The following is a 25,477-nucleotide window of genomic DNA, read 5'->3' on the forward strand; positions in this document are numbered from 1 at the left end:
GCTGCCACTACAGGCATCACGCTTCACCCAACCGCAGCAACGCAGAAGCCATTCACATAGGATTCATTCTTGCATTCAAAAACAGCTGGACCAAAGCAATAAACAGTAATGGTACAGAATGAAGGCATCTTGAGTTTCATTTCAGAACAGATGCAAGACGGCACGAAGCAAATCAATGCAACATTTCAATTAAACAAGAACAGACAGAACAAACAAACAGGTTCTGTGTGAACACCTCCTAAAACAGATGGACAAACTGGACACTGGATAGCGTTGGCGAGTGGCAGCCGGTGACTTTTCTTCTGAGGGGCACTAATTCAAAATATGTGTTTGGGGTAGAGCCCGACCGATAAAGGATTTTGAAGGCTGATACCAATACCAATGTTTGTTGGTTTTAAAATCCGATATTCCGATATATCGCCCGATATATATATATATATATTTTTTTTTCCAGAAACGTGCAACAAAACATTAACAGATTTCCCTAACATTAGTTATTTGTAGTTTTTTATGAGTTTTAATTAAAGGTATAGCGGAGGATTTTCTCGAAATTTAGAAAAGAACTGCCTTCTCCACTTTTTAAAAAAATGCAATTGCGCACCATTCCTGATTGACAACTATTTTTCAAACTTATTTTTGGGTTTTCACCAGAAAAAAATGTTATTTAAAAATTTTTAATCTCTCTCTCTCTCTCTCTCTCTCTCTCTCTCTCTCTCTCTCTCTCTGCGTCTCTGTGTTTCGTCCGCTTTTTTAAAAATATTAATTTATCGGCCATTATGAATGCCGATACCGATAGTTTGGAAAAATGCCTAATATCGGCCGATAATATCCGCCTGCCTGATATATCGGTCGGGCTCTAGCTCGGGGTGTCGTGTGTTGCTCATCATTTCAAAATATGTGTTTGTTGCGTCATGTGAACCATGTGCATCATGCCTCTTGTCAAAATACGAGCCTGCTGCACACGCGTCGAAAGGATTATTGATAAAAGAGACACTTGTGATCACAAACCACTCACAAGACACTTACTTAACAGTAAACTCTGATTACACATGAGATTAAGCGAGTATCTGGCAACAAGCGTCTCTTTTATCATAAACCCTTTAGACGCATCTGCAGCAGTCATGTATTTTGGTATCACACGGGATGAACACAAGTTTGCATGATGCGCCGAACACACATTTTGAAATGATGAGCCACACATATGACAGGCTACATACATGTTGTGACGAGCTTCGCATCGTGCACCCTTGAAAAATAAGTCGCCGGCCGCCACTGGCGATGGCCTGTAGTGAAAACAAATGTACGTGAATGATTATAATATATGAAGAGTTCATTTACGCCACCTCCGTCAAAAATGAGATAATGATTGTAACAGAATGCTTTCGACACAAATACGAATGCTTTTGACGTTCATCATAAATTGCAGATTTCTGCTTGCAAAATATGCGGGGCTTACATAATTTCATAATCCTCGCATTTTCGTAGCAAAAAGTCATATATCTTAGCAGAAAGTTGAAAAATGTTGCATTTACTTCACACATGTCCCCTGTTGTCATGGGTATGTTAGGAAGTGACGTAATTACGCGACGTGAACATCAATGAAAAGCTGGAAAGGTGCATACAGTTTTTGCAAGTTCATGCAGTTTTTGCAAGTTCCTGCAATTTTGGCAAGTTCCCGCAATTTCATCGCATAAAATTGCATAAATATCCTGAATATTCCATTGCATTTTTTAAGAAAACGTACCGCAAGATCAAGGAATTTTGCCCACAGCAATCACAAAAAAATCTGTGTTTTTCTGTAAGGACTGGAATTCATGCCAGACACATTTAGCAGGTTTTGCATCTAAGCTTTTTAAATATAATCATTGCTTGCATGAGCTCACTGCGGCTTAACATACAGGATATTAGCAACTTTCAGAAATCACCTCTGATAACAAACTTTTGTAACTTATAATCAGTGGCGAGACCAGACATTTAAAACTAGATAAACTGAAATAGGGTGGAGTTTTTTTTTTTTTTGAGTCATGGAATAATCTTCAGATCAGTTAAAAAAAGGGAAATAAGGAAAATAAAATAAGAACAAATCAAGAAATTAAAAGCATATGGAAATAGAAAAGAAAATGTTACAGATAAAGTATACTGTAACAGTAGTAGTAGTTAGGAACAGAAATAGAATTAAATGAATAATAACACTGTCTTCTTTATTCTATAGATTAAATATAATTCATCTTTTTAAAGCTACAGATGTGATTTTACTTTTGTCTTCTGTTGTTTGACTAACTTCTGATTTCTTTCTGAACTATATGCATTTACTCTAAGACATATATGTATTTATGAGAATATTTGCCAAGACTGTGGTATTTCGGGATAATTCTGTTAAGCGCATATAGATTTTGTGTTTGCGTGCTTTTAGAAACGCGTGTCTACTTGCGTGAGCTTATGAGTTTGTATCCATTTAAGTTTGTGTGTGCATCTGTGCGCACAGAAAACAGCTCACTTTAACTTCTTATTGAGGTCAAATTGTTTAACTCTTTTCATTGAAGAGTTATCCCGTCAATTAAGAGAAAACATTTGCCTGATGAGTTTTTATGGTAATCTATAATACCTCATTTACTCAATTTATAAAAAAAACTGAAGCAAAAAAAATTTGTTAATTTTACACTCCGTGTATGTTTTGATAATCATTCTGAATCTGATCTCTAACAAAATTCCTTCACAAAAATGCAATTATTTCAGCTTTTTGCTTACATTTTTTTTTTTTAAAGAAAATACCCATATTTAAGAGTTTATAAACAGAGGAAAAACTTTTTTTCCCATTTTGTTTGTTTGTTTATTGTTTGTTTGAAACAGAGGGTCTGTTCTTTTATTTGATATATTTGTATGTTTATATATTTTTAGAAGAGAAATTTCCTGGAAGGCATTTTGAAGTTGCTGGGGCAACTTTTTAAAAAAAGGCTGGCGGGGAATGAGTTGAAATGGCTTGAATATTAACATTTGCTAGGTTTAGAAACGCATGCAAATTATACACTTTCAATGCTGTTATTTATTTTTAAATGCTGCGTATTTGAGCGATTATTATTAAAGACATTTTTATAATTCATGCGTGATTTCTTCTGCTTTTATTTTGTTTCTCTTCTAACTGGGTGTGCCAGCCGTCAATCTGAGTGGGCCAGTGCCACCCTGGCCCTTATGTAGCCTCACCACTGGTATAAACATTTCTTTTATAAACATTTCATGTAAGGCTGCTTCAAAACATTATGAATCGTGAAAAACCCTAAACAAATCAATGTGAATTGAATCTATGTGTAATGTAACAACAGTGATTTACAGTAATGTAATGTAACATATCTTATCTTCATCGGGACAATTTTCTCAATTAATAATGATGTTTTAAATAATTAGAATAAATAATCATGTAAAAAGCACAAATGATAACCACTAAAGTGCTAAGAATAACATTCGCTTCATTACTCCTCTCTGTTACTTCAGGTCAGAAAATTACAGGAAGGTGCCGTACCACTACTACGAAGCAGGAAGTCGTGACGAATGCGCCGAGTATCTCTTGCACGAGAGCGCCCCCTATGGTGGACACCGTTTCATCACCGAAAAGGCTGTTTTTGCAAAATGGGCCAAAACCCATCCAATCAAATTTTTCAGTCCAGAGTGGCAGCTATCATGACCACGGGAACGTCCCAAACATTGAGCCATTTTCGGCCTCCATCTCTACCATTTTAACTTAAAACAGAACACAGCTTGCCATGACTACAAGAATCCTTCTGCTTGCAGTGTCATATTCCCAGTTGCTTGAGTGCAGTAAGTGTCCCATCCTAACCATAAGGAGACGTATGCATCTGGTGTGGAATTGCTGTGCGCAAATAGTGGATTTTGCATCTTCTCATTTTTCACTCTGGACAACAAAGTAGCAGATGTTTTCCTCCGAGCACACTTGGCAGAGTAGATGGACTACAATTATAATGCAACGCTCTGTTTCTTCTCCATCATTGGAGACAGGACTGAGATGAGAAATGTTATCTGTGGCTTACATTTCCTATCACAAACTAGTGATGCTCTTACTTACAATGCTGGATCTCGCCTTGTGCTAGTTATTTTTGTCTCATAGACAACCATTGAAGCTGACCTTTCTACCGACCTTTATCAAAGCTTTTAACCCAAAACCCAAATATTTTTACTCTATGGCTTGCATCTTATATGCCACGTTATATGCTTTTGTTGAACAGCTGAACATTAGGTCATTTAGAAAATTTCGCATATCACTTTTTACACGCAACAATTATTTTATGACATGCAATGATTCTTTTTCTGTGAAAAAAAGGCATTTGTTAATGTCAAGCTGGAAGGAATAGTTCACCTAAAAATGAAAATAACGTCATTATTTACTCATCTCCATGACATTGCAAACCCTGTGGGTTTATTATTATTATTATTATAATTTTTTATTTTTTGGAGGGCTTGACAGATCTGCTCACTATGAACTGTCATTGCATAGAAAAGAGCTGCAAGAAGATTCTACTAATTCCCATTTTCTGAAAAAATAGCAGCATCTGGGTTTGAAACGACATGGCAGAGAAAATACAAAATTTGCATATTGAACAAAAACAGAATAACGTGACAAGAATGAGACAAACGTTGCAAAAGCTCTGTTGATTCCACATTATTTGTCATATGTAGGCGGCAAACCGCAGACAGAAGATGTATACGTACGTGAACGATTCAGTGAAGTTTGCAATGTCAAGATAGTGCCTGTATGAAGCATTGTTACCCAATCCATCACTTTCCTTACACGTAACTCGCTTGTTTAAAAAATGACCCAGAAACCTGTCTGTGTTCTGAATTCTCTTAAGATAAAGGTACACAATCCCTGTTGTCAGATCAGCAGGTTAATTTGATTATCTACTGTAGCTGAGTGCTTTAGTGTTATAAACCGGCAGACAATGCAGCACCCTGGGGATCTCCCCGCGGTGTTGTTGTGTTTTTCATCATCGAGCACAGCATGAAGCATCTTGCATGTATATGAAGCACATTTGTCAGTACTGTACGTAACGCATTTTCCTGTCAGCTTGTGACATCATTAGGCAGCTCAGCCTGGATTGCTTTTATATGTAGTGTGAGCGTCGTTGCAGTGCCATTTGTTTTGTTTTGTTTTTTGCTGGAGAGAATGATCCAGCCACTAAGTGTTATATATATGACCACATACAATACAAGATACACTAACAACAATTGCAAGGAGCTAGAGCGCTTTGATGAGATACCACTTACGCCTTTGGCCAATCTGTTCGTTTAAACAATTGATGCCAGGTCAATTTCTCAGAGTGCTGACCCAGGATCATCATTTGCTGCCGTCTCTATTGATTTTGTTCAGCTTGTGATAAAAAGCAGACCTGATTAAGAAACAGCACTTTCACTCCTCTGTGTTTTTCAATTTAACCCCTGTTCTGCTGTTCATTTCTCAGTCATTACACACATATTGGGGAAAGCAGGATAAGCCGTGCTACGTTTTAATTAAGTTGTTCTATAAATACGCATCGAGAAATGAGATAGAGGTAAAAATAGCACGCTTTAACACATTAACCGATTAGTATCTTACTTCACAGCCATGATTTTTCAATCCCAGTCCCTTTCTGAACTGCAGCTGTGACAAACTTTGGTGCAGGAACAAACAGTTTCCCCAATAGCACATCTCACCCCATTCTCCTTTACTTTGAACAGCAAGTAAAAGCTTACGAAGAGCTTTATCTTCATTTCTTTATCCGCCGGATCACAGCCGATGCCTTTCCACAGATCTTAAGAAGCATTTTTTTTGTACAACATAAAATTGTCCTCAGCTTTGGGCTTGTCTGTCATAAGTGCTTTAGCCTTTTAAAAGCATGCATGTTTCAGATATACACTATTTTGTAGCACAAAGTGTCCTTTTAGTCGCTTTTATAGCTTATTTATATCTTATTTATAACCTTTATTTGGCTCTTTTGCTTTTTGTATGTCTTCCAACGATTAAGGTTTTAGCCAAAAGAGATGGATCTGTTTAGGAGATATTGATCGGTGCTAAGTGGTTTGCTCACATTGCTCTAAATTTACAATCAAATATACAATGCCTTGCAAAAGTAACAATTTCACTTATAAAGAGTAACAATTGCCTTACTTTTAGCCCATGGGTCATTAAAATGACTGAAAAAGCTCCACAATCATCATTTACACACTCGAAAATGGCTGGGTTATTTGTAACCCATGCTGGGTAAGTATTGGACAAAACCAATGATCTTACGGAAAGTCGTGTTTTGTGGTCACAAAAAAAAATATTTTTATCCATGGCACGAAATTCAGCTTATTTCATGCCTTAAGCACGAATGTATTTTTCGTGTCAGCCGCAGAAATTTCGATAAATTGAAGAGTTTTGTTGCAAAACGAGATAACTCGTAAAGAATTTCGTTTTTTGTTTTTGCATCCCAATAAATTTCAATGCAACTGCAGTTGGTTTGTTTTGATTTAAACCTTCATAACTAAAAATACAGCTAAGCAGCACCATAAAACAAAATAATAACATGATAACATAATAATAAACATGTTTAGACAAAAATGTTAAAAACGGAATAATCTTGTTTTGCAACGAAAATTGAATTGTTTTGTGTCTATGGCACAATTTTCTTTTTCATGTCATTTTATGTATTGTTTTTTCATTTCCCCCCTATTTTTAAATCATTGTCGATTGGGGTTCAGGTTAGATTTGGGGTTTGTACTTTTATGTATTGGTTTCTACGTGTTTTTCTTCTGCTTTTAAAGTCGCCATGAAACGGAAGTAGCGATTGCCTTATTTTCCCCGTGGTGACGTATATCCGAATGAAACGGCTTTTGAGATGAAATAAGGCAGGGCTGGATTTGAATTTGTCCATCGAGATCTGATTGGATCGTTTGAAGTTGGGTCGTGTTGCTAATTGCTAATCGATGCGATCTTCTCCCGGACCCCGCCCACCTGCCCACCTATATATATATATATATATATATATATATATGTATATATATAGTTTTTCATTTCAATTTCATTGCGACTTTAAAACTATTCTCGCCTGGAGATGGGTTTAGAGTTGAGGTTAGGATGTCTAAAAATGTAACAGAAAGTGATTCTAACCCAACTCCATGTGATAATTGTAAAAAAAAAATAGGAAAAAACTGTAAGAAACAATACATAAAATAAAACGAAAAAGAAAATTGTGCAATGGACACGAAGAACTATAGAAATTCGTGCGAGTGACATGAAGAAGACATTCGTGCTAAAGGCAGAATTTTGTGCCATGGACACGAAAAAAATGTATCAAAATTTGCGTGACTACAACACGACTTTGCGTGAGATCAGTCTGGACAAAACACACTTGACCCAATGATGGGTTGTTTTAACCCAACTGTTTTATTATTATTATTACCCATGATTGCATAACAACAACAACCTAACACTTTGTCATTTTTAACCCAGCATGTGTTCTGTCCAATATTTACCCAGTATGGTTAAAAATGACCCAGCCATCATTACAATGAAAAGTGAGGTGATGTAAAAACAACTTCCCATACTTTCTGGGTCGTTGGGTGATTAAGAGAGCCCAGCCTAACATTTTTATGATAGTTACATTTTTAGATACTGCTTAAATATGAATAAAAGTGTAGCGAGAGCCTTCCATTTACTGACCTGTGGTCAGGGAGCAGCCTACATTTACACTAAATTATATAAATATTTAAAAGTATAATAGTAAATCTAGAATAAAGAGACCCTGCCAAATTCCAAAGCGTATAACTCTCCATTAATAATAACTGCATGCCCACAATGATTGTATGCATACTTTTACAGCTGAGGCGTGTAATTTAAAAAAGAGAGAAAGAATAAATGGAAATCTTTCACCTGGACAGTAATCCTAAACATTAGGTCGATGTTGAAGTAAAAGAGGTGAATTTCCTACAATTCCCAAGTCATAGCCTTGATCCCAGTCCAATTGAAAATCTCCATCTGTCTTTGAAAACCGCAGTGCACAGGTCACTGACTAACCTGAAATACCAATTTACCTGAAAAAATGGACCAGAATTACACATGAGCAGCGTGGAGAGCTGATGTATGCGTATCCCAGAAGACTTTTTTATTTCAGTTTTTATATGTTTATATTATGTATGTTTTGAAAATCCTTGCAAGACACTGTATCATCCTGTGAGCAGATTAAAAAGTTGCCTTGGAAGTGTTTCACAAGGTGGAACTATAAAAATGTAAATTTGTTTTAACGCTGTTGTAGGAAGCATACGAAAGATGACTGTTCTTGTGTTTAATCTCAAAGGTGATCAAATAAATACAAACTTTATAGGCATAGCCCTCTTTTACGGACTACAGTTGCATATATTTTTGAATCATTTACAGGTCAGTCTGCTGTATTGTGATGTACATTCAACGTCGATGTGAAGTTTGCTAGAAAACAGAAAGAGCTATTTTTTTCTAACTTATTATTAGAATGTATTCATGCATTTGTATTAAAACGTTTTACAGCTGAGTTGAGATTATATTTGTCTTGTGAATTCATGTTTCTGATCGTCTTGCTGACAGATGTGAATATCACCATAATGTACTGTAGCATCATCGTTTAAAACTTTTACATATAGAGTGCGCCATCGTCATATACACTCACCTAAAGGATTATTAGGAACACCTGTTCAATTTCTTATTAATGCAATGGTGTGTGGGATGTTTTCTTGGCACACTTTAGGCCCCTTATTGGGCATCGTTTAAATGCCACAGCCTACCAGAGCATTGTTTCTGACCATGTCCATCGCTTTATAACCACCATGCACCCATCCTCTGATGGCTACTTTCAGCAGGATAATACAGCATGTCACAAAGCTCGAATCATTTCAAATTGCTTTCTTGAACATGACAATGAGTTCACTGTACTAAAATGGCCCCCACAGTCACCAGATCTCAACCCAATAGAGCATCTTTGGGATGTGGTGGAATGAGAGCTTCGTGCCCTGGATGTGCATCCCACAAATCTCCATCAACTGCAAAATGCTGTCTTATTAATATGGGCCAACATTTCTAAAGAATGCTTTCAGCACCTTGTTGAATCAATGCCACGTAGAATTAAGGCAATTCTGAAGGCCAAACACAGTATTAGTATGGTGTTCCTAATAATCCTTTAGGTGAGTGTAGATCACGCATAAGTGGTTGATATTAAAAAATATCGAACTGCAAATACTAATCAGATTAAAGTACTCCAGAACGCAAGTGTTAGATTCCATTTGCAAGTATCATCGGCTCATTTAAGCAGAAAAGGATTTGCATTCCAGTTCTGTATAACCCGATAAGACTTATGAAATCTTATAAGCGTGCAAGCTTTGATCAGTCATTTTCTCAGCAGATGCCTGTGATTGTAAAATTCGAATTAATGCTCAGTCCAGGTCGGTCCAGATGATATGCATTATTAGTTGGTGACATGCCTTACTGATGCCTTTGTTGTACTGGTGGGCTGCTCTATTGTTTCTACACGTGGTTATTAGAGAAGTGAGTGTGATTGTGATCAATGGTTAAACTCCTCATTAAAGTGCAAATGAACCATAGAATAGTGCGAGGAAATGAGCATTAATATGCTGTGTAGCACATATCTCATTCTAACATATCTTTGTGTTTCCCCGTCTCCATATATCTGCTGTAGCTTAAACTATGAAAGTTTTATAAAGACTCTCTCCATTGTAAATGCCAGTGGGGAGTGCTAAGTCACAAAGTTACTTGACGTATCTGAAACTTTGCTGGGCAGGGTCAGATAAAACATCATTTTAGTTTTTTTTAAATGTGCATTTTCCTGTCCTAATGCCTTTCGTTGAACTAATGGCATGTGTCACCACCTACACTCTTTTCCTTTAGCCTACCATCACAAAAATTTCACTGCATTTATGTAAAAATCACAATTTTTTTAAGATTACACCAGTGGAATACTGTATATCTCTACATTAGCAGATTAACTTGACTTTGTTGCATTAAAATATGATCTTATGTATATAAATACTGTATATATAGCGAGAAAAATTTTAAAATATATATATTATGCTTTTTATTTTGCCTACCAGTAAATAGGAACTGAGAGGGGAGACCTAATCTATCATGCTCTTTGTTATAAAGTTTACATTTTTGCTGTTGTAAAATCTGTTGTTTGTTGTTTCGTGTGATCACTTTGTCTTCTTTACATCTGTAACTATGTATCTGCTTTTGTTTTCCTGATGTTTTTCTGTTACAATGCTGTGCTAGGTTGCTTGGAAAACAAATGTTACAAATTGACATAATGTTGACTTTTCGAGCAGTGTGAAATGTCACTTTCATTTTTGTACTTGCTGTCTGGCTGTTTTTAATAAATGAAAAAAAATAACTTAGTGATATGAAGGCTTCATAAACTGCATCATTAATGCATGAATTGTAACATATGTGTGTTTGTGAATGAAAAATTACTTTCCTATTGACTAAACTTACAATGTATTTAAAAAAAAATTAAATTAAACGGACACTCCACTTTTTTTAAATATGCAAATTTTCCAGCTCTTTCAGAGTTAAACATTTGATTTTTACCATTTTGGAATCCATTCAGCTGACCTCCGGGTCCGGCGGTAACACTTTTAGCATAGCTTAGCCTAATCCATTGAATCTGGTTAGACCATTAGCATCACGCTAAAAAATGACCAAAGGCTTTTGATATTTTTCCTGTTTAAAACTTGACTCCTCTGTAGTTATATCGTGTACTAAGACCGATGGAAAATTAAAAGTTGCGATTTTCTAGGCAGATATGGCTAGGAACTATACTCTCATTCTGGCGTAATAATCAAGTACTTTGCTGCTGTAACATGGCTGCAGCAGGCGTAGTGATATTACGCAGCACCCGAAAATAGTCTCCTTTGGTAACTTTTAATAGCAGAGGACTATTTTCGGGCAGTGCGTAATATCATTACACCTGTAACTAAAGAAGAGTCAAGTTTTAAATAAGAAAAATATTGAAACTCTTTGGTTATTTTTGAGCGTGATGCTAATGGTCTAATCAGATTCAATGGATTATGCTAAGCTATGCTAAAAGTGCTAGCGCCAGACCTAGAGATCGGCTGAATGGATTCCAAAAAGGTAAACATCAAATGTTTAACTCTAGGGGAGCTGGAAAATGAGCATATTTTCCCTTTAAACAGTTGGGCATTCCATCATATACATTTTTAAAAACATTATGCATTTAAATGTATCAATTTTAAAGACTGCTTACCCATTGCTCTACCAATGCATATAAATATTTTCACTGTTTACAATACATTGCAGCAATAGTAAAAGTGGTATTGGGTAATATTTCAAACATAGTCACTATCTATCTAAACCCTTTTATATAATAACATTTCCAAAGAAATAACATCAATAATGTTAGATCAAGAAAAACAATGAAATGCAGCCTATTTGAGGGCATTTCTTGGTCCCATTATGTTGACAGAAAAGTCTTTTGGCTCAGCTTTGTGGGAGTATCTGAATAATTTTACTGTGATTCAAGGTTTCCCTGGCAGGGGTCTTGAATCGCATCAGCTGCCTTATATCTCGCCACAAACCAATTAACTACAGCTCCCTGCCTGTGGCAACAGATTGCATCAAAGATACTTGATAAACACACATTGTACAATCGCATTCTCCCCCAGAATGTTTACAATAAATGAGGTCCTCCCTATTAAACACGTTATATCTATTCATTCACTCCAGCCCAAGATAAAATGCATTTTTGTTTTCTCATTTAAAGATATAACCCCATAAGCCAAATGAAAAACTGATAAGCAAGCTAAAACACAGAGTGTCTTTGGGTTCAGTGCAGATGTGGGGGGCTGTTCTAAGTTGATAAATGGTCTGATTTTACCTGCAGTCGGTGGAGTTCAGCCAAACTCCTGCAGGCAGTGATGACCGTATGATTTTGTGGAAAGTCTGAGAAAATGTTTGGGTGTTTCTTCAACGATAGTATAAGTAGATTTCTATACCAGGGGCAGATTTATTAAAACTAACATATTTTTTTACAATTTTCACTTAGGTCACAAAATATTTGCCATTAAATCTTGATTTTTTTTATACTTTTAAAAGTGCCTAATGTATGCATAAATTTGATGTTTAACCATTGCCTCAGGTGTTCACTTATTTTTTTTAAACGTATGCATCATAAAAATATGAGGAGTTCAGATGCAAAACCTAGAAAATGAATTTGGCAAAACAACAACAACATTTTGGATGTTGAGGCTGGGATTTAGACATTATCTCATTTTTGATGGTGGAGTTTAGCAGCTCCTAATATATAAAATAATTCAACTTACTTTGTTCATCTTTGGACCACAAGTTAAAGAGTCCCTATGAAAATTTTGTGTATTTGATGTAATGCAATGTGTACATTATTAATGGTTAAAAAAACATTATTTTCCACATACTGTACATTATTGTTGCTCAATTATGCCCCGCTTTTCTTGGTTTCTACAAAGCTAATTTTTACTAAAAATTTTACCGAAGGAAAAATGGTTTGTGCGCCTAGCGCACAGTCTAAAAGGGTTGTTCCTATTCTCGTAATGAGTAATGGATGTGTTTTGGGCCGTAACGTGCAATAAACCAATGAGAGTCTCAGCTTTCATCCCCTTTAAAAGTCAGTTGCGCTCGCGCCATGCCGATTCCCTTTTTAGATGGCGAAATTTGTAAACTGAAAAACTAAGCTCAAAAACTAAGGAAGAAGATCACCAGTTTAAGATTGATGTTAAAAAATTGCATTGTTTTTATTTGTATTGAATTTTTTATTTGTATTAATTTTTATTTATTTATTTTGTATTAAAACCTTTAAAAGTTGTTTTCTTTCAGTCATGGAAGTAAAATTAGCAGGCTTTTAATTGCTGTAAAGGTATAGACAGCCTACACGATCAGTGTAATCTCAAATAATAATTTACAAATATGCAAGAAAAGGTTTGTACTCTAAAAAATACTTTATTTGTAACAAACAGGAGATAAAGAATTTACAAACGGCTCTCCTTTCAGCACTTGGACAGCGCCGTGAGTTTTTTTTTTTTAAAGCATTACTTAAAAAGGTTCCTATTTCATCATATCCACAGGTACAAAGTCATCATATAAAATAAATACGTGGGGTAGCATTTAAAAAAAACATTTAAAAATACATGAAATATTTACATTTGTTTAAAGCAAAACATTTTATTACTTACCACGCTACAGGTTAACCAGCTCTTTACGCCTTCTACCGTCTCTAATCGGTCCTAATTTATGTCCCAGAGACTCAATAATAATCTTTTACATTTTAATCCTTAAATCTTTCATATTTTAAAATGTTTGTGTGCTGTTGCGCATCCATGTGTGTGATAAGCAAACCCGCATTGTCATCCCGTTTATAGGCGCATATTACTAATGTGCTCATTAAGTAACAAAAACAATATTGCGCCATAGATTTTAGACTTTAGACCAGGTTTCAGTTGGTGAATGGCATTTTAGTTGCCTCAAAATAGCAACGTGCCAACAATGCGCCTGAACACACCTCGTTTGCATTTGCTATTTAAACAACGTGGTGCTAAACGTGAAAATAATAATTGCGCCGGGTATAAACTAGCAAAAGACACATGCGTCGCGCATTGCGCTGTATTGTGCTGCGTGTATGATAGGGTCCAGTGTCGTCTTTCAACAATACAAACCCAAATCTGATTAAAAAATACAGATCGATCAACTTTGCCAGTGTGGCTTGAGCAGAACATAACATATGAACATTAAACTATTAGCTGTCACTGTAAGCAGCATACTGCACATATAATTTGTATCCGAATTCCTTAGCTATTATTATTTGACAGTTAAATTTAAAAGGTCAGAGGTTTATTCTTCAACCTTTTAAAAAGAAGGTTGATTTGATAGATTGTGTTTAGCTCAAGTCGGCACAACCAAAGTTGAGAATATTGACATGGAAAATGTATAGTATAATGGATAATTGATATTTTAATCAGATTTCTTAGCTTAAATGAAATGTTAGCTTAAACCTCAATATTACGTTAAACATATTTCTGCATGAATGCCAATTTAACTGATGGAGGTCATTAAGTGTTAGAGTTCTAATCACACTAATACCTCCTTTTCACAATCTCAATCAACTTAGCTCTCTCTGAAGTCAAAGACCAAAGCGCCTCCAATCAAACTTTAATGAGGAACATGCTGGCAGCCTGAGACATAGCTGAAGAATGGCCAACAGTTCAAAGAAACACTCAGATAACATCATATTTCGTCATGGACTTTTCAAGCAACAAGCTTTCTGACACGTGTCACCGTTTCACTGGAGTTGTGGAAAGATATTATAGAAGTTTATACCGTGGATGATGAGCGAGATTGGCCGTCTAGAGAACTGCAATAAAAGCACCCAAGTGTTAACCAAATTTCACTTATTCTCATTTAAATATGTCCGTATTATAGCTCAGATCTGGTATTAGAATATTACATTGGGTTAGATATGCAACAGGGAGCTGTAGTTTGATGGTGTCATTATCTTATTGTGTCACAAAAAATGAGTAGTCTGCCTGTATTTCCTCACAGACCACTTTAGCTTTCAACCCTAATACTGCTAATACGAGCACTGACACGTAGGTTAATTATAAAAAGAGAGAGGTAAGGAAACAAGGTGTAGTTACGATGGCCATTTGTTTCATTTGAATTAGGGCAAAATGTCTACAAGGTCTGGTGTGTATACTTTAAGTCAACCAGGCATACAGGCTGTAAGCCGTGCAGCTCTTGTAACGTACTCACCCCTGAAACTAGATTTCAGCTCCATCATGCCTCAGGGAGCAATTTAATTAAAGCTTTGCTGTGAGAATAGGACCATCATCAGCTCTAACCAAACTGGGAGATGAACAGGTTTGGGTAGGAAAAAATGTCATGGTGGACATTGCTTTCCCGTACAGATAACCAGATACAAAAATTATGAAAATAAAATTTTTTGGGCATTTTTGATTAATAGATTTATCTAAGTATGTGCTTACCAAAGAAGAAGGGAAACCATTTTAACAAAAAAACTAAATATGAACTAATTTTAGGCCATAGTAAAAACTGCAGAAATACACTGGTGACTTGCCAAATGAGCTCATTATGCCAGCTGATGAATAAGGACATGTCATTCGCTCTGACTTTCCACTATAGAGATGATTGCATCCCTGATGATAATGAGCATCTTTATGGATTTCTTTTTTTACTCAATGACAAATTCAAGACATCGGTGCATTTTCTATATCAAGGTTCTTGCTGCAATGGCGTTGAGACCTTCACTCTGGGGTTTGGCTGGCTCTTTGTCCTATATATAATTAGCAAGTGCATCCAATCCACCTCGTTCATTACCCAAACGCTGGTGACAAATGAGAGGGAGGCCTGTTTTCACTCTAATATCTGTTCCCTGCAGAAATATGGCACTGCTGAAAGGAACACATTGAGGTGATGGACGACAGCACATCGTCACATATTAAAAAAGCAACAGAAGTTTTGTTTCTCTTTGAACTGTGAGCTCTTTTAGTCCTGTGAAATTTCCTTACACACACTTTTTATACTCTGACTAGTTTTTTTATGTGTCAACAAACAATGTCAAATATTAAAGGGACACTCTACTTTTTTGAAATATGCAAATTTTTCAGCTCCCCTAGAGTTAAAGGAACAGTATGTAGGATTGTGGCCAAAACTGGTATTGCAGTAACAAAACTTGTGGCTAAAACTGGTACTGCAATCACCCAACTGGTGGCCAATACACAACATGACAACATAAACATCAGTTGAGGGCTGCAACTCCACTTTTTAAAGGTGCAATGTGTAATTTTTAGAAGGATCTTTTGACAGAAATGCAAAATAATATTACAAAACTATATTATCAGGGGTGTATAACGACCTTTTTATAATGAACCGTTTAAGTTTTTATTATCTTAGAATGAGACGTTTTTATGTACATACCCAGAAGATCCCCTTACGTGGAAGTCGCCATTTTGTGCCGCCATGTTTCTACAGAAGCCCATAACGGACAAACTGTTTTTTACTAAGTTGTCTCCGTTAATTACACTTTTTTCCGGTGGGGGCTACCATACCTTCTCAATGCTTTTCAAAAGCGAGGGGTGAGCAGTGGACTGAGACGTTGGTTGTAATTCACAACCTCACCACTGCACCTTTAAATGACAATATCCTGGCCAGACCACTGTTGTCAGTGATATAAGTATTTGAAATGAAAATTATTTCTTAATGTCTAGTGACATATCAGGGCCATTTTATGATTAATTGATATCAATTTCTTACATACTGTTCCTTTAAACATTTGATTTTTACTGTTTTGGGATCCATTCAGCTGATCACTGTCTTCAATTTTATGTACATGAGTTTCACATACACTATATTGATTTTTATTTTTTTAGAACTAAAACTTTAACTTTGCGGCAGTAACATGGCAGCAGGAGGCGCAATGATATTACAGTGCCCGAAAATAGTCCCCTGCTAATGAAAGTTACTAAGGGAACTATTTTCAGATGCTGCGTAATATCATTGCGCCTGCTGCAGCCATGTTACAACATCAATGTCCTTGATTATTACACCAGAATGAGAGTATATTTCCTAGCCATATCTGCCTAGAAAATCACAACTTTAAATTTTCCGTCAGTCTTAGTACACAATGTATGGAGCCCCTGAGGGGACACAAGTTAAGTTTCAAGTGCGCATGCAATAGTTTCACGTGAGCATGCGAAACTTAACTTTAAAAAAATTCACATGAATCTAAACTTTAGATTTTTTGACTCCAAAGTCACCTTGGGGCTCGATAACAATGTAACTACAGAAGAGTCAAGTTTTAAATAGGAAAATATTGAAACTATTTGGTTATTTTTAGCGCGATGCTAATGGTCTAATCAGATTCAATGGAGCTATTCTAAAAGTGGTAGCGCCAGACCCGGAGATTATCTGAATGGATTCCAAAACGGTAAAAATCAAATGTTTATCTCTAGGGGAGCTGGAAAATGAGTCTAAAATATTTTTTTTAAGTGGAGTGTCCCTTTAATGGCTAAAATATGTATAGCTAAAATATATAATGAAGACTTCCAATGTGACTTATAAGATTTGGGGCATAAGATTGCCAAAGGCTGAATAAACATCTGTTTATTTAAAATGGAAAAATACTTTTAAGTAGTCTTTGTTTAATGTTCTTCTTAGTTAGCTCCAGTTTCTAAGCCCTTGAAGTTATAATGGCAATGATAATAAAAGCATGTTCTGTAATAGGTAGACTATCATTTGTTTTCATCAAGTTTTACGAGAACCCAGTTAGCTTTATTCATTGTGCTAGAGATCAGTGATCAGTTAATTATTGTGTTTTTAGAGAACACATTGAGATCAAATCGCAGGTAGTTTCAAGCAGATTAGTCAATGATATGGCTGACGTGAGACTACTGATCCCAAGAGTCTTTGTATGATTTTGCAAACTAAGCTTTTTCATTTCAAAGCCTTTACTTTAATGGGCTATAAAAAGGCCCACAAATGATTATTTGATATACCCGGTCCATATTATCTGTAATGCAATCTGTAATACAGGAAAAGGCCCGGAGCTTTTAGGTAATCTCTCTTAGATGAATGTCAACATGCTTTTTGTCATAAGGATGCTTTTGAATCTCAATTTTGTCACCACAGAAGTCTTTAGAGGTGAACAGCAGTGAAGTATTTTTACTTACTACTTACAGTGGGGGAAATATTGAACACATCAAAAAAAAATTCAGTACATATAATTCCAATGAGGTTATTCAAATGAAATTTTCACCCCACTGTAAAAAATCTCAATTGCCTTAATTTTTTGTTGAATCAACTTTACAAGTCATGCCAACTTACTACTATTTATCTTGACAAGAGATGAGTTGATACAACTTATAAAATATACAGTTGAAAAAAGTCAACTTTATTTAAAGGAATAGTCTACTCATTTTCAATATTAAAATATGTTATTACCTTAACTAAGAATTGTTGATACATCCCTCTATCATCTGTGTGCGTGCACGCAAGCGCCGGAGCGCGCCGCGACGCCTCGACAGCATTCAGCCTAGCCCCATTCATTCAACGGCACCATCCAGAGACAAAGCCAGAAGTGACCAAACACATCAACGCCTTTCCTATTCAAGACGTGTAGTTATACGAGCAAGCCTGGTGGCACAAAACAAAACGTAGAGCTTTTCCAAGCGGATTCAAAAGAGGAGCTACATTCCATGGCGCAACAGCACCTTTGGGAGTACTTCGACTCGGCGCAGTAACACCCTCCCTCTCCCATTATGAGAGTGAGAAGGGGAGTGGACTTTTCAGGCAAGAATCACCTGGTAAAGGGCTCCATTCATCGTTTCTTAAATTACATAAAGTCTGCCAGTACCATGTGATGAAAAACAGCCCCACACCATGATGCTTCCACCTCCAAACTTCACTGTTGGTATGGTGTTTTTAGGGTGATGTGCAGTGCCATTCTCCAAACATGGTGTGTAACATAACAACAAAAAAGTTCAATTTTGCTCTTGTCTGACCAGACTACATTCTCTCAGTATTTTTATAGGCTTGTCCAAATGAGTTGCAAACTTTAAATGAGCTTCAACATGCCTTTTCATCAGTAATGGAGTCTTGTGGGGTGAGCGTGTATAGAGGCCATGACGGTGGAGTGCGTTGCCTATTGTTTTCTCTGTGACAATGGCACCTGCTGCCTCCAAGTCTTTCTGGAGCTCTTTCTGAGTTTTCCTTGGCACTTGGGTTACTCTTCTGACTATTCTACTGGTCAGCTACTGACTTCTGGTAAACTCTTGCGTGGCCGCTGAGCTGCTGTGCGGTTGATGATGACAGAGTGATATTGCTTTCACTTGCAGATAATGGCCTCAATGTTGCTTACAGGAAGACTCAGAAGTTTTGAAATACATCTGTATCCAATTCCATCAATATGTTTCGCAACAACAAGGTTGCTAAGGTCTTGAGAGTGCTCATCAATTTACTAACCCAGCTGAAAATCATTTGTACAGAAAGGACATATAATTACCTTCTAAACACTTATAGATTTAGCCAGTTCCTTGCCTTGGTGACTAGCTTTTTATTAACGTGTTCAATACTTATGTCCTGTGTCATTCAACTTTATTTCACATAAATTTATTTATGGAGTTTATGTTGTAAATGTTTTATATTTGTGGATTTCTTGAGTTAATACTGATATTAAAGGAATAGTCTACTCATTTTCAATATTAAAATATGTTATTACCTTAACTAAGAATTGTTGATACATCCCTCTATCATCTGTGTGCGTGCACGTAAGCGCTGGAGCGCGCTGCGACGCTTCGATAGCATTTAGCTTAGCCCCATTCATTCAATGGTACCATTTAGAGATAAAGTTAGAAGTGACCAAACACATCAACGTTTTTCCTATTTAAGACGAGTAGTTATACGAGCAAGTTTGGTGGTACAAAATAAAACGTAGCGCTTTTCTAAGCGGATTTAAAAGAGGAACTATATTTTATGGCGTAATAGCACTTTTGGGAGTACTTCGACTCGCCTGAAAAGTCCGCTCCCCTTCTCACTCTCATAATGGGAGAGGGAGGGTGTTACTGCGCCGAGTCGAAGTACTCCCAAAAGTGCTATTACGCCATAAAATGTAGCTCCTCTTTTAAATCCGCTTAGAAAAGCGCTACGTTTTATTTTGTACCACCAAACTTGCTCGTATAACTACTCGTCTTAAATAGGAAAAACGTTGATGTGTTTGGTCACTTCTAACTTTATCTCTAAATGGTACCATTGAATGAATGGGGCTAAGCTAAATGCTATCGAAGCGTCGCAGCGCGCTCCAGCGCTTACGTGCATGCACACAGATGATAGAGGGATGTATCAACAATTCTTAGTTAAGGTAATAACATATTTTAATATTGAAAATGAGTAGACTATTCCTTTAAGATCCAAACTCTACTACATTTAATTCGAGTTGTTGTTTTACATTAACTATAAGTACATACAAAATCTAGTGCTTTCTTACTTTAACTTAAGTAAAACTTCTACTTACTTGAGAAAAAGCACCAATTTTTAATATAATTAGGTATGAAATAAAATTTTATGAAATCTAGTGGAACGGTGGTGGCGGATGACTTCGTTTTTGAGGGCGCATGATGCGAAGCTCGTCACAACATGTATTTAGCCCGTCGTGTGTGGCTTGTCATGTCAAAATATGTGTTTTGGCGCGTCATGTGAACCATATGCATCAGGCGACATGTCAAAATACATGCCTGCTGCAGACGGATCGAAGGGGTTTATTATAAAAGAGATGTTCACGTTTGCGTAATTATGTGCAATTCAAATTTAATGTTAAGTGAGTGTCTTGCCAGTTATTTGTTTGAAACTACCGAAATTAGCATCTATTTACGCGTAAGAAAAAGGTGGAGGCGGGGACTAATTCTCTTATTCATATCTATAGTCCAAGCTATGTGATTGAGACTAATTTGCATATTTATAGATCTGCATATACTAAATGAGGGAATTACATTTAAGTAGTTTTAAAGCATGTAGAAATTACTGTCACAGGAAAAACTTTTACATAATGCTATTATGATGCTCAGAGATGAGTTTTAAAGGCGGAGTCCACGATGTTTGAAAAACGCATTGGAAAAGGAGACGGGCCGACTACCAAAACACACTTATAGCCAATCAAATCAAATCAAATGCCGGGTTGCGTATGTGTGGGGCGGGTCTATCAACAGAAGGTCCAGATTCTATTGGGGTAGGGGCATGTTTGTTTAGGTGATTTCAAATATCAACATTGGCTTTCAAACATCATGGACTCAGCCTTTAAGTAATACAATTATCGACTACAGAGAGACTTTACGATTTAAAATTTTTATCCCAAAATTCCTCAATTGTGTGATGTCATTAAAATTATTTTATTGCTTTCGTGGTTTTTCACAGACATTCATGTTATATCTCTTTTACAGATACTGCAGCTCAATGCTTTTCAAAAACTTGGTGTGCAAGCAAATAATAGTGCAAAGTATTTGTCACTTCTAAAATGTGGCATTTTTTTCACAAGGATCGTGACACAAAGTTGTTTTTAAGTAATGCTCAAGGACGTTTCTTCAAACACAACTTTCTTGATACAGTTACTAAGTTACATGAGTCATCAATAAAGATATATAAAACAGATGCACATCTCCCCTCATAGTCACTAAATTTATATTATTCTAATGTGGGTAATTCTGTTTAAAAAGCAAACTTATTCTGTATAGACAAAAAATGCTGGTTTCACTTTTAGACTTGTGTATGCACAACCACTTTTCCGCATCATGAGTTTACTTTGATGCACATGGGCATATGTGGATTGTTTGTTTGGCTTGCTATTTTCTGGACAAACATGCAGTGAATGCCTGACACTAAACTTCACTTTTTTAAAGGGACTTGAACTATGAAGGGATAATGAAATATGCATGATCTTATGCAGTGGATGACATATAGGAAATCAGGTGCTGGGTCTCTCTCCCTCTCTCTTTCCTAATGGCTGTCATAGCAACGTCCACACATGTGCCTTTTGGCAGCAAAATGTAATGAGGTGAGCACACACCGGGTGTATGGGATGTGCTTTGGCAGATACTCTGAGGCTAAGCGTAGTGGCCCTCACAGAAATTAATATCAGTGAGGATCTAAAGCAAACTGTCTTGCACACCCCTTTTTATTATAGGCATCAGGCAGTGTCTCCAGGACCAATCTGACCTTCGTCCTTAACAAGCTTTGTACAATGCTTTTGTTAATCAGTACCTTGTCCTTTAGTGGATGCTTTTTATCTAAATCTGTGTTAATTGAAGTTGGAACTGGAATAAATATAGGATTGACTGCCATGCCTAAAGGGATAAAGATTGATGGGGTTATATCAGTAGCAGTCTGGATCTACTGTAGGTAGTCTTGCAGAGCCAGACGTTTGGCTATTGGCATAATGTCTGAGCCACTTTGCTACTTATTCTGGTTGCAAAATGATTTCTGTACTGATTTGTAAGGTTCTAGTTCACTTGCTATTGCTATGCAGTGATCTGATTATTAATAATTAAAATTAACACTTTAAAATTGCAGTTTCAAAGAACTATAAACAATCCCAAATGAGGCCTTAAGGGTCTTATCTAGCGAAACGATTGTCATTTTTGGCAAGAAAAATAAAAAATATGCACTTTTAAACCACAACTTCTCTTCTCTTCTTACCTCAAGTAATTGCATAATAACGTCGAAAGGTCACGTGTTACACATATGAAACCCACATTTGTGGACCAATAAACTGACACAAAGACATTAATTAGTATCATTCAACATACAACAACGTTGGAACGGTCCACTTTCTCCACACTTGTAAACACTGGGGTGAAGTTTCGCATACGTCATCCGTGACCTCTTGAAGTGGTGACGTATTACGTGAGGTCGCGCTGGCGCGTCACACAATCGGAGGAAGAAGAGAAGTTGTGGTTTAAAAGTGGATTTTTTTTCTTGCCAAAAATGACAATCGTTTCGCTAGATAAGACCATCATGCCTCGTTTGGGATTGTTTAAAGTCCTCTGAGACTGCAATTTTAAACGGCATTAAAACTTTTAAGTGTTGAGGTCCATTAAAGTCCATTAAAATGAAAAAAAAAGATAATGAAAAATTTCCTCAAAAAACATAATTTCTTCTCGACTGAACAAAGAAAGACATCAACATTTTTGATGACATGGTGGTGAGTAAATTATCTGGATTTGTTTTTTAAGAAAATGGACTAATACTTTAAGCAACAGACCACTTGAATTTGTTCATTGCTTTAGCTTTATTGAGTGTCTGTCTGTGGTACAGTTTTTAAGGTTTGAAGCAAGTTTTAAAAAAATGTAAAGGTCTTCTTTTAAAAATCCAGCATCATTGTTTTCCCAGCATGATCTCACAGGGAAATGTAGACTATTTTATGAGGTGGCGATTTTGTACAATGTAACTCATACAAGAAAAATGTACGCTTATCAAGAAAAAGAATGAAGGAAGCTCCACCCCCAACCCACTGGGAAACCATATTGTACTAAAACATAAAAATGAGGTCGTTCTTACAAATTAGCCATCTCGTAAAAAATAGTTACGAATTGCCATGAGATTGTGTTGTTCTTCCTCAACAGTGTTCATTGTAGCAGCCTGTCACCTTGTAACCATTTTATTTCCCAACAGACGGATAACAAACCTGTCCTGCCTCTGGCTCCAATGCAGCTAGCCAATCTTGAAATCTGAACGGGCAATATGTGTGCAATATGCATCTGTTAGTCACTGTGGTTGATCATGGGTTGGCATAGGTTGTTGTAACAGCGCCAAAAAATAACAATAATTACTCAATTATAATCAAGCACTCATAAAAATGCTATAGCACCAAATATTAATTTTAGACACATGCTGTGAAAAATAAATCATAAAATCACGAACAATCTCTTTTTTTACAATTAATTGTGTATTTGAAATCCCAGTGGCCACAACGAACAAATAAGTACTGTAAAAAGTACAGTAGACGCTGAAACACGACGTCCTTTAGGACCTCGGGCTGTCATACCGCTCTATATCTGCTCGCGGCTCCCAGTCCGTCTGAAGTGCACGCTGAGAATGGGTTCAGTCCGAGCGCGCGCGCACACCGTCAGCTCTCACGCGGAAATTCAATCATAATCTGATGAAGTAACAACAATCAGGGAAAAAAGTGGATGTTCATGCGCACATTTCCGGGAATATAGCAGCGGGCTTCAGGATGAAGACACCGATGGTAAATGTTGTGAAAACTGTTTGAATGGATTGCTTCTCTCCTTTGCAGCATTGTTCCTGAAGTACTGCGGCTCTGTCTTTACTGTCCTCTCAACATGCTGAATGAAAGATTAAAAACATCAAAAACCTTAATCTTCTTTTCATGAATTATAAAGTGTTCGTCGGAAATTACATTTATGGGGACAGGAAATGTAGTTTTTGTGCAATACGCGTAGCTATTAAATATTTTTAAAACAAATGAACAATTTCATATGAATATGATGTGTTTATATGGATTCTGAAAATTATGCATGCATGCACCTGTTTTATTTTAGCCTGTTGGTATTAAACAAACATGAAAATAAATAAGGGGAATTTATAAGTGAATTTTATCACCTGCAGTTTTTAATTTTTTATTATTATACTACAGTAACCAACCAAAGAAGCGTGCTGCACGTACTTAGGTTAATAATGCTTGTGGAAAACCATTGATGCATATGATCTAATGCATTAGTTTTAGTCAGCATTTAGTAAAAAGCAAGTTCACAATGCAGCTTATTTTTGTGCATGCATGGAAATACAATGCCTTACGAAAATGAACCATGATTTTATTGTGGTAAAAAGTGTTTTTTGGTATATTGATTACTATCAGCAAAACCATGGTTTTACTACACTAACCATGTTTTGTTTTTGTTTTAACTGTAGTAAATTTTCGTAATGGAGTATATCACACATGAGAGTAGTCTATATGATTTACAGTATGACGTCTGATCAGTCTGTGATATAGTGCTGAATGTGAACTTTTGCCCTCGTGTTTTCCAGCGTCATGGAGTTGCCGTGTTTCTCGCGATCTCCATGTGCATCAGTCTGTTCTTCTTGTACACCGTCAGCTATAATAATGACACGACAGCATCCAGCGCATCTAAGGGGGCGTCGGGTGAGAAAGCGGAGCCCACCAATGCGCCTGAAAATACGCGCCAAACACCTCTACCCCTGCAGGGCTACAGCGGCATCATTGACCACAAGGTAAATTCACCAACCAATCCTATATCTCTTTTGTAGTAAAAAATAGTTTTTAAATATTTTAAAGTTACATGAAAGATGCACGTATAAAGCCTTCTTGCCACACCTTTTTACATTTCATTTCTTTATTCTTGCCGACTCACAACCCCCCTGTTAATAATAAATAAGATACGCATGGGCAGTTTGTTACAGAAATAACACATCAGCTGTCTTTCAGGAGCTATACGGTTTTGTGTCAGAAGTGAGCAGTTACACAAATGTTTACTCGAGAATTGGTTTGTCAAAGCTGTCAGGTTGGTGCAGGATGTCGGAATTTTGTTAGAATTGAACAGGATTTGATTGTGACAACATGCCCCAGTGCTGGGCAACATTTAATGAGCAAGTGGCATCTTATAAGTCTGCAACAACTGTGAAAATTGTCTGTAATATTTTGTTGCTATGACTTAAAAGTATATGAATGTACAGAAATTGACTTTTAAAATGAATCTACCCTGAGAGAAATATTCACATAAAGCGTGTGACAGCTAGCCCCCGATCTACTTTACAGATTCTGCACTGTCTTATTGCTTCCTAAAAATGTTTTTACCGTTAGGTTTCAAAGATCTTTTTGCTCAGCGCTGTGCTTTTTGCCTCTGTGTATTTTAACAATGAAGTACGTCGCAATCT

At 36.5% G+C, this 25,477-nt stretch overlaps 2 protein-coding genes across 4 annotated transcripts in view; both read left to right on the forward strand.

Moving 5' to 3' along the window:
- Positions 1-7,277, forward strand: part of st6galnac3 (ST6 (alpha-N-acetyl-neuraminyl-2,3-beta-galactosyl-1,3)-N-acetylgalactosaminide alpha-2,6-sialyltransferase 3) — a 90,390-nt gene extending 83,113 nt beyond the window's left edge. The window contains exons 5-6 of one of the 2 annotated variants that reach the window (XM_055202800.1): positions 3,153-3,206; positions 3,490-3,628. In XM_055202800.1, coding sequence (XP_055058775.1) covers positions 3,153-3,195 — 43 coding nt within the window. In that variant the 3' untranslated portion in view covers positions 3,196-3,206; positions 3,490-3,628. Of the gene's footprint in view, positions 1-3,152; positions 3,207-3,489 lie in introns of both variants that reach the window. The other variant, XM_055202799.2, reaches the window with a different exon arrangement.
- The window catches only part of st6galnac5a (ST6 (alpha-N-acetyl-neuraminyl-2,3-beta-galactosyl-1,3)-N-acetylgalactosaminide alpha-2,6-sialyltransferase 5a), a 75,770-nt gene that overhangs the window by 1,435 nt on the left and 48,858 nt on the right, over positions 1-25,477 (forward strand). Inside the window, exons 1-2 of one of the 2 annotated variants that reach the window (XM_055202798.2) lie at positions 23,634-23,810; positions 24,611-24,814. In XM_055202798.2, coding sequence (XP_055058773.1) covers positions 23,796-23,810; positions 24,611-24,814 — 219 coding nt within the window. In that variant the 5' untranslated portion in view covers positions 23,634-23,795. Of the gene's footprint in view, positions 1-23,633; positions 23,811-24,610; positions 24,815-25,477 lie in introns of those variants that run through there. The other variant, XM_073853992.1, reaches the window with a different exon arrangement.

The sequence above is a fragment of the Misgurnus anguillicaudatus genome, chromosome 2 (assembly GCF_027580225.2).
Source record: "Misgurnus anguillicaudatus chromosome 2, ASM2758022v2, whole genome shotgun sequence".
NCBI lineage: Eukaryota > Metazoa > Chordata > Actinopteri > Cypriniformes > Cobitidae > Misgurnus > Misgurnus anguillicaudatus.